Below are 9,722 nucleotides of genomic sequence, written 5' to 3'. Positions count from 1 at the left end.
TTCATTTTTCGAGTTTAAAAATCAATCATAAGTATCGTTGAATGCATCGTGTCGTGCACATTTAAATTGTGGACGCAAAGATTAGGGTGTCGACTATCGATCAACTGTTCTCACGAGCGATGCAACAAAAAGCGCGCGCTAACCCTGCTCCTTGCAAGACATAAACATAAAATTCCCAGAGCAGATTGGCCAGACGGTCATTGGCCCGGTTACAGCCTAAACCGCCCGGCTGATCGCATTTCGCACGTCCAAATCGAGCTCTTCAGTTCCTTTTTCTTCGGAAAAGCTGTTCACACGCCTTTAAACGCACGGAGTGTTCAGTTGCATGAACCCTTGAAGTGGTTAGCCGGTTGAAAAAAAGCAAAGCGATCAGTGAAAACGCGGGTGATTTTGGCTTCATTTTTTTAAACGATTCGTATCGAGAGAAACGTTTATTTAAAAGAAAATATCGTTCTTATCGGGAACCACCGTTTATCTAAAAGAATGAGTGTGCCGAACGACATTAGCGGTTTAAAATACGATCGTGGCAGTGATCAACTTTCAGTGCTGGAAGGACGGACTAGTATTTGATAGTCGACGACCGCCTGTCAAGTGCCAAACGATCGGCGCACCTTCCCGCCTAAATTTATCGTTCGCGAAATTGTCATCGACGACACACAGAGTCAGTGCCCTAGCCTAATCGAGGTAAACAAATAGCGAGCATTTAAAGCCAAATAGCCTCGCGACTCGAGGCACACGTGATCGGTCCAAGAAATTTTGCGAGTGCTCGTCAACTAGTGTAGGCTCGGTGTTATGATCGAGCCGACATTTAAACTTTGCACGTCGGCCGTTCGATGAGTCGACCGTTTAAAAGGCTCTTCCAGCAGTGAATGAAGCGTTGCCTGTATACCCCGCGTATACTTTGTAAATAGTGATAAATAACAGCATCATGAAATTGACGTTAACGTGTAGTGTGCCGTTGCTGTTATTTATTAATAAATTGTAAAAATTGTAAATAGTGATCATCTGAAATATAGTTCATTTGTTTATTGTACATATATATAAATCTCGTGCGTGCGGGCATCGAAGTGAATTTAGTCGTTTGAAAACAAAAAGTCGTGCGTGATCGCGAAATCGTGCTCTGTATGCATTTTGTAGATAAAGCACAGCGATTAATGTGCAATTTGGAAAATCCTCCCGGCGCAAGTGGGCGATTGACTAATCGCGAGAGTGAACTTTGTGCCAGTTGAGCCCGTGCAGTGGCAACCTTTTTGGCACAGTCGCTGGTGGAGTTGCATCCTGGGATTGCTTCATCATTGCGTATACAGCAAGCAATCATCGTCGCTGGTGAGCCTTTTAAAAATTTGTCGCTTTATTATTATTATTATTGCTTGCCCTCGAACGCATGTCGCGCGCACATTTTACGCCATCAGGTCGGTTTACCTATACAACGGGTATAACCGACGCATTCGAACGGACCACCCAATTTCAAAAATGCCCAGATATAGGTATACGTCACGCAAGCCGAGGGTGGGAATATCGGAGGTGCTTTTAATACCTCGATGAGTGAGTGAGAGAGAGAGAGAGAGGCTGCTGGTAGTGCCTAGCACAGATTCGGTGTAATATTTCTGGAGCTCAGGTAGATCGATTTCTCGTACTCGCTAATTCGGCCAATTAATCCGGCGAACAAAATATCCATGAGAGATCGTCGATGCGAGCCGAGCAGTTGGCGCTTTTTTTTCGCCCGCGCGCGCAGCGGTGGCTATCCACTAATAGGCTGGAAACGTCATCGCTTTTTGGCGCGCTGCTGCTTGCCACATATTATCATAGAATTTTGTATACATCGCGGTACTCGCACCTAAATAAAATCGCGGGGCTAACCGATGCTGCAGATGCTGCGAAACTCGTCGAATTTACGCATTTCACAAATCGCCCGGATCTGCCGGTCAATTGTTCGGCGTATACACATATTTCGTGATATAATACATTTATCATCGGCGAAAGATTCACGACATGCAGAAATTCGACAAATTAGCTCGGATAGCCGCGTGCGAATCGTACTAGATGTATCATTCGTTGCTGTGGTGGGAGCTGCGCCGACGTGCCACTCTTCATACATATCTATGTAGGTCTATTAACGCATACACAAATCATAATGGCAAATGGCAATTCGAACGGCCGATTCCCGAGAGAGAGAGAGAGAGAGAGAGAGAGAGGGAGGAAGAATTATGATTAGTAGGCTGTGGGTCGCGGTGACTGTTCGTATATGGCATGCGACGAGTCGACGTCGTGGGACTCGGATATGGAACTTTAGTGTTAGTAGCGAGCAGTGCGCAGCTTTTAACGTCCTAACGTGCAGGGAGATGCTCCGAAATGGACAACTCGGTACTCTTGCGGACGTAGGCGTGTCATCTCGCTCACTTTATTTATAGATAATGTCGTATGCGGCACTTGCATGCCGTACGGCTCGTAAGCTCCAAGACTCGACTCAATTACTCTCGAGACAAGAAGAGAATCCAATGACTTTCGCACGCGGAGTCTCGTAATCCTATACGCGCATCTCGAAATGCAAAACGAGGCCGTCGATCGATCGACTCGCTGCTGCTATCTAGTCGCAAAATTTCATCGGTTTACGCCGAGCGATTACGCGCTGCACATCTGCCGCAGTTAGCCTCGTAGTATAGTTTGCGCGTTTACACTGTCCCTCGTGCAGTTACAATGCCTCTCTTTCTCTCTCTTTTCTGTACTACGTACGATGGCCGCTTGACCCTTGTTCTCTGGTTTCGCTCGCGCGCGTCGACGACGGTTATATATGCGCGCCTTCGCCCGATGTCGCTTGGCCTTTTTTTTTTTATTTTATTTCTTTATTCATTACACCGACTCTCTTCGGCAATACGATCCGCCGAGCAAGACTTTGCATATGCGTGCCCACCCACAATCGCGAATCGATTGACTTGACCGCCTCCGTGCGCTTCCGATGTCGGGCGGCCTTCGCTCCGCGCTCTGCTTCAATTTACATCAATCTGATCGAAAACAAACCCTGCTATAATTTGTAAAAACTAACACCTACACTTTTTATGCTAATTGTTTAGTTGTAAGAGGGTCCGAAGCTCTAGAAGCTTGCAAGTGTTACATTATAAATATTTTTATGTTCCAGGTATTTTTCTGCGTACCAGTTTCATCGATACCATTTGTGCAGTTGTACCTCCCCCCATTACTTTGTACATGCCTATGTGTGAACCTCTGGTTTTTGTCACGTTAATTTTGACAGCGAAACAATCGATAGTTTGAACAAGTGTCAAGTCGATTTACACGAGAGCCAATCGTAATCGACGGCCTTTTACTCATATATAATCATCACTATATAAATATATCTGTGAAGCATATTGAAGTGTGTGCAAGATGTCTCAGCGAATGAATTTGGTCAACTGCGAGTTGAAATTTGAGTCCGAAGTAACGGAAATGGACAGTAGTAAGCTGTCGAAAGAATCAGTGGTCAAGTCATCGACCGAGTCTCCGCTGACGCCCATCACTAACATCACGAGAGAACTGGAACGCTCCGTATTATCAGCAGCACCTGATATTTGTATCGAGCCAGAAATCAAGCACTCCTCAGGTATGGCTTTTTTAAAATAATTTTTCGCATATCAAACGAATAAAATCTCCTGAAAATCTACCATTTCATACATACATACATGAAAAAAATTTTTCGATATATTGACGGTCGCCCTAATCATACCCTAAATTGTCTGAAGAAGTCCTTTTAAGCTCAACCCTTTCGGTCTCGACAATGAAAACAAGTCAAAGGGGCGATTCGATTTTCGAACGGGTTTCTCATAGACCACATGTATCAGAAAAAATGAATGCATAGCAGATGTGAGACGCATGAACTATAACATCTATAAGGCAGTGAAAAATCAAGAGATCCACATCGACCATATTTCCCTTAATATGTTTACGCTCAAATGAGCTAAAATAGAAAAGCTTTTTCTGAATGATTATTTTTCCTTTCTCGAAAAATGCACACTGGTCAAATGTTAATTCTTGGGTAACATGTCATAACTTGGCTTTTATTATTTTCAAACTGCGCTAGACAATTGAATCGGCATTTTTTACACCAACACCAGGTTTATAAATTTGTTACATACATTTGTGTCTTCTACAATAAAAAACTCGATCGTCATTGATCGAAGAGCTGTAAAAATCGCACCCTTTCAATTCGAAAAAATGGCCCATGCTCGGGGTTGACAAATTCAGCCGCCTAAGAGATAGGGTTGCGGGCATTACAAATGAGAAATAAATGCCGACAGCAAATTTGCCGCGGTATAAAATTAATGAAGCCCATCAAGCATCGCAGCGGCTAAAACAGCAACGCTTAATAATCGAGGGCCATGAGGGCAGCAAATATATATAATACGTACGTACGACGACGACGACGAGTAGCTCTCAAGGTGTAAATAACTCGTGCCATACGTCCATCAGCAATATATATACGCGCGCGTGCGTAACAGACGTGTATGTGTGGAGCTGCTTGTACGCGGCATCACATTTACTGCATAGCACATCGAAGCGATACTACATAATAATACAAGACACGCAGAATAGCTCGGCAGCGTAACAATTTATATACGGGCTTACATAGGCGCGGTATTCGGCAGCAGACGTCAGAGTGCACCAGCAGGCACCAGGTGCTTTTTTTACCCCCTTGTGTATGTGCGTGCCTTAGCACACCCGTCTTCGTCTGGCGCCCTTAAGTTTTCGCGATTATCCTCGACCCTTCTATGCTTTTGCATTTTTCTTATTCCTTTACTTCTTCTTAGTTTTCGCGTTTTTCTCCCCTTTTCCCCTTTTCGTGTATTTCCAATAACGGTATACATTATTCGAATGCCAATTCGTAAATTTTATTTGGTTACGTAACTTTAAGACTACTGCAGCATGCAAGTATTGATAAATGTTGACGAGGAGTTTTTTATAATACTAATACGAAATTATTGCAAAAAAAATTGTTTATATTTATATGGAGTGGCAGTTCCAGATCACCTTGTTTATAGATCTTTCAAACCGAAAAAAGTGAGGGGAATTTACTGAGTCTATTATGATTCGGGGTGTCTATAGGGCACTGACCTAACCCTTATTTCTTCGCGCGTCCTTTGCTCAGACCGTTACAAGATTCTAGATCAGCTGTTCGCACTTGGCGCAAAAAACTAGTCATGTTCTTTGCCGGCTTCTCTTCGTAAGTGCGTACGCCGTGTGTAGCTAGGCCGAGTAATCCCCAAATATCACCTATTGCATTGGGATCAATTAGTTTAAAAGAAAACAACATTTTAAAGATTGATTTTCTTATTTATCTTGAGAAAATGTTGACAATTTATTATTTTATTATTACAGAGCGAATACTGCACAAGATTACAAAGTTTACTGACGTACAATAATTAACAAAAATTGTTCAAGTCATACTAATCCTGTTGTATAGTTTTTTTTCATTCGAAACTGTTGCATACAACTTTTTGAGAACCCAAGAGGAACGGCGTAATTGAATTTTTCAAAAATACCAAAATTTTTCTAAAAATTCTCAAATTCTGATCAAAACAATTTTTATCGTGAATTGTTCATTTTTAAAAAGCTTAATTCATTGCTCCAATTCATAAAGGTGGAATTGTTATTGACGAATAAAGTTACACAATTTGTCCAATAAATAACAGAGTTCTCCTCTTGATATAACAAGCACAGAGAGCAGGCATAACGCTCAGTCATGAAATTCTTAACACCTTTATGCTTGAACGAGTTCCCTTGAGTGAATAAAAAATCCACGTATATATGAGCCAAGCTCTATAGTCCCTTTTTGACGTCGTCGTCGTCGGGCGATCCAGACTCGTCAATACAGCAACAAATTTTTTGTTTTAAAGAAAAGAGGGTTTCGGTGCGTTTGGTGAGGTTTAGAAAAGAGAGGGCCTGTATCAGGGGATACGGCCGACTGGAAAAGGGCCCGTTAACGAATTCTCTTGTATATAACTTGATGCACCCTCGGTGCGTTACGGCTACAATGTGCCTGCAGTAGGCATCGCTGCCGTAGTCGTCGTCGTCGCCGTATTCGTCCTCGTCTAGATGGCAAACTCGTCTCTTTCGAGGCACCCTCTTGTCTCGTTCGTTCTTTCGCGAGTATTGCTTCTCTGTACATGCATACACACAGACTGCATACATATAAATACCTCAACATAGAAAAACAGAACAGTATACGAAGAGAGAGAACTCGGCTCTTCTTTTCATTCAGTCTTGGCGTGCCTCCCTTAAGAATCGCGACCTTAGTCAGTATACTGTACTGTATGTTGCCGCGTATACGTGCGTTTCCCCTTATAATATAGGTGCATGCATTTTTTCATCCCTTATTCGGTTTATTGTCGACGAGTTCGGGGCAGTAGCAGCCCATCGAATTTAAAAAGCCCATCTCTCTTTCCTTTTCCTTTTCTCTCCATTTCGCTCTCTCCATCCTTATCCCTGCATTTCTCTCTTTATCTCTTCTACCCTCTCGGTTGCTGTTGTTCTTGTACTCTCCTTGCCTGACGCTCGCGGGCCCTCGGCATTTAAACTTTAAAAACCTTTGGTGTACCTATATGCGGCCGGGCTCCGAATTCAAGAATACTGCTGTTGTTGTTTTCGTCTTTCAACCGGCCCCTGACACGTGCTCGGCCCGTTTTTTGGCGGGATTCGGCTCTCTCTCTCTCTCTCTCTCTCTCTCTCTCTCTCTCTCTCTCTCTCTCTCTCTCTCTATCTCTCTCTATTTATAAATGTATGTGTTCGTTTGCTTATACGTAGCATGACTATATACTCATGCGCGCCTATTATTTTTTGTCACTGTTACTGCTGTGGTAACTATTTTTTTCTAATGCTACTTGTTCTCCTAGGTTGACATTGATTGTTAGATTTTCGATTATGTCTTCATAAAATTACTTAATTACAATTTCCGTACATAAAAGGCTTAATAAGGTTATACTTCAACCAATACATCGGGTCAGTGGAGAAATTATATAACTTTTCTATGCCTATATGCTACCATTTATATTGAGCAATATTGAAATTAAATGCTTTATTAATGCTAATAGATTGGAACCAACATTGGAGCGATTGCGCACATAATTCTAGTTACTGGTACTGGAAGCAGTAACAAATCTTATCGTAAGTAAATCGGTGTGCGACATTTGCTCTAATTAGCATCCTTAATGTGACTTATGCTATTAGAAACTATTTAATTTCACAGTAGAAAGATTGTTAGGAGATTTATTCGTTAATGAATTTCTTACATTATAGAGCAGTAAAAAATTTTAAATTTCAAAAATTCGGAAGTACTTCCTAAATAATATTTCTCAAGTGTGTTATTGCACAAAACTAGCAAGGCTAAATTGGTTTTTTATAATCATTTACTGAATGAATGCTGTAAAATTGAAAATCGAATATTATGTAAAAGATTCTTTCTCACAGCCCTCATTTTTTAAATTGAACTATCTTCCCCTTCATGTTATGAACCAATCGATGAAATTTGAATCGATTATCCTGATACGTACGATATATGTATTAATATACGATACGGTACTTGGAAAAATCTTCTTTATGAATTAAATAATCTCGCATGACGGGTTCGATTACGCCAATAAGCTGACTATTTTCATTTGAAATGAATGTAATACTTATTGGATATAATACATTTTCAATGCACGATCGATAATGAAAGTCGATAATTAGATCGGAGCACAAGCTAAGACAAAAGCTGAATCTGAGTGCTGGAAAAGATAAGATAATATATTGTAGGGGGATAGATCAGGGCACGCGCGTGGGTGTGTGTACGTAAGGTCGCGTGCCGGCATCAGCTGCTACTTTCCTCCAAGCTGTCGTTTCCCTCGTGCTGTCTTATACAACTGGAACGATGCGCACGACCGAGAAACACCTTTCTCATTCGCATTTTTACACTTATATAGAATAGCGAATACGTACATATTGCTGCTACGTAATACGGCGGGACCCTCGAGTCTCAACGGAAAATGCAAGCTAGTTGTCTGTAGAAAACATGTATAACTTGGAGAGGGAGGACTTCTGCAGAGGTCAGCGACTATTCACCTGTTGCTAGTTGGTTTTTGCTTTTCCTCTTTGAGAGAGCAATACCCTTTTGCTGGCTAACGAGTTCGTTATTTTTTATTTTTGTAAGTGCTTGAATCTAATTCAATATAATTAAATTTCCGCCGAAATGTTCAAAAGCCTGGTATATGACTTTTGATTTTAGTGCTGATTTGTATTATTTTACAGAAACTTTGAGCGACAAAGAAAAATTCCGTTCGACATTTTGAGATTCGATGTGAACGCTTAAAAGTAAAAAAAATGCACCAACATGCGGTGCCGTAAGGTAGAAAGTTCGCAAATTCAGTCGTTTTATCGCGTCAAAAGAAGAAAAGGTCGATGGTCCGAGAAGGGGTCCATGACCCGGTGGAGGGCGAGCGAATTAAGGGAACAGCCAGTCAAGCAAAGGCTCTATATGTACCTTTATAGTAACCTATGCAATGTAGAAATGTAGACAACAGGGGTGAATCAAAAACCTTAGAGATTCAAGAAGCATATCGCAGAAACTACCCCGAAGAAAGAGAGAGAAAAAGGTAAAAAAGCGAAGAGACGAAAGAAGAAAGAATATATATAGAAAGAGAGAGAGAGAGAAGCCTGTATGCGAATGCAAAGTTAAAGGAGGAAAAGAGAGCTTGCATGTATGTATGAGTGTATATAAGTATAAGGCGAATGAATGAAGAAAGGACAAGAGTCGCCGCAGTCGGTAGTCTCTAGGTTCGGGCCTCTTTTTTCTTCGTCGTCGTTCTCCTTGCTCATTTCCTTGGAGTCCTGGTCGATGCTCCGGGACGTCTTGGACGCGGCGAATTAGCATTTCCAGTAAGTCCGGTAAAGCGAGCTCTCCGCTGTATACGCGTACGGCCAAGTCAAGGCAAGACGAAGCATCATATAGAGGAGAGGGCCCGGGGGTTGGAGCGCGAGCGCGCGTACGCGCGCTGGTTTGGCGCGCACTGCACCCTTCCTCGTCCTAAGGCCGAGCTCCTAACGGTCGCGTGTGCGTCCGACGAATTGCTAATCGACTCGGTCCTCTCCGTTTACTCGGCTCGGGTGGCCTGAGCCCATCGTCGTGCGTACCTAAAGCCCGTTGCCACCGTGCCGTGCCTCTGGTCGAGCGCGCGCGCTAAGCCATCGCTTCGGCAGATTCGCTCTGCAACTGCTGCTCTGCCGCCGCCGCCGTCGCTACTACCTCGTATTGCTCATCTCCATTTTCTCTCTCTCTCGACTTGTTTTTGATTTATTATTCGCGTAAGGCGAGTAGCGCGCGTGCTCGGCAGACGCTCCGATGGGGTTATCTTTCTCGTTTTTCCTCCTTTCCTCTCGGCAGCTTCTGTGGACTACGCCGCATCCGTACCTGTCTAAATGAAAAAATAAAAATTTACCGGCAGAACTAGCTACTTTAGCATTTTTGAATATCCTCCATTGGTTGCCGTTCATTTTTTTGTAACTATAAATGCGCTTGAAGCACTCGGTATATATCAAATCTTTCGTTCAGAATTGAAAGGAAGTTTTGCACTCGAATGCATTTATCGATAAAATTGATAACTTTTTCTCAATAAGGTAATCTCAAAAAGCAGCTTTGCTTTAATCAGAATAAATTTGGTTAATTTTAAGGCGTATATTCACTGTACTTTGAATTCAAG

At 42.4% G+C, this 9,722-nt stretch overlaps 1 protein-coding gene across 1 annotated transcript in view; it reads left to right on the top strand.

The window, feature by feature from the left end:
* The first annotated feature begins 368 nt into the window (after window positions 1-368).
* The window catches only part of LOC106651124 (M-phase inducer phosphatase-like), an 80,811-nt gene continuing 71,457 nt past the window's right edge, over window positions 369-9,722 (top strand). The window contains exons 1-2 of the mRNA XM_014369499.2: window positions 369-1,326; window positions 3,137-3,595. Of these exons, the coding sequence (XP_014224985.1) occupies window positions 3,382-3,595 (214 nt within the window). The 5' untranslated portion in view covers window positions 369-1,326; window positions 3,137-3,381. The remainder of the gene's footprint in view (window positions 1,327-3,136; window positions 3,596-9,722) is intronic.

The sequence above is a fragment of the Trichogramma pretiosum genome, unplaced genomic scaffold, assembly GCF_000599845.2.
Source record: "Trichogramma pretiosum strain Unisexual culture from Peru unplaced genomic scaffold, Tpre_2.0 scaffold36, whole genome shotgun sequence".
Lineage (NCBI taxonomy): Eukaryota > Metazoa > Arthropoda > Insecta > Hymenoptera > Trichogrammatidae > Trichogramma > Trichogramma pretiosum.
This window is presented reverse-complemented; position numbering and strand designations above follow the sequence as displayed.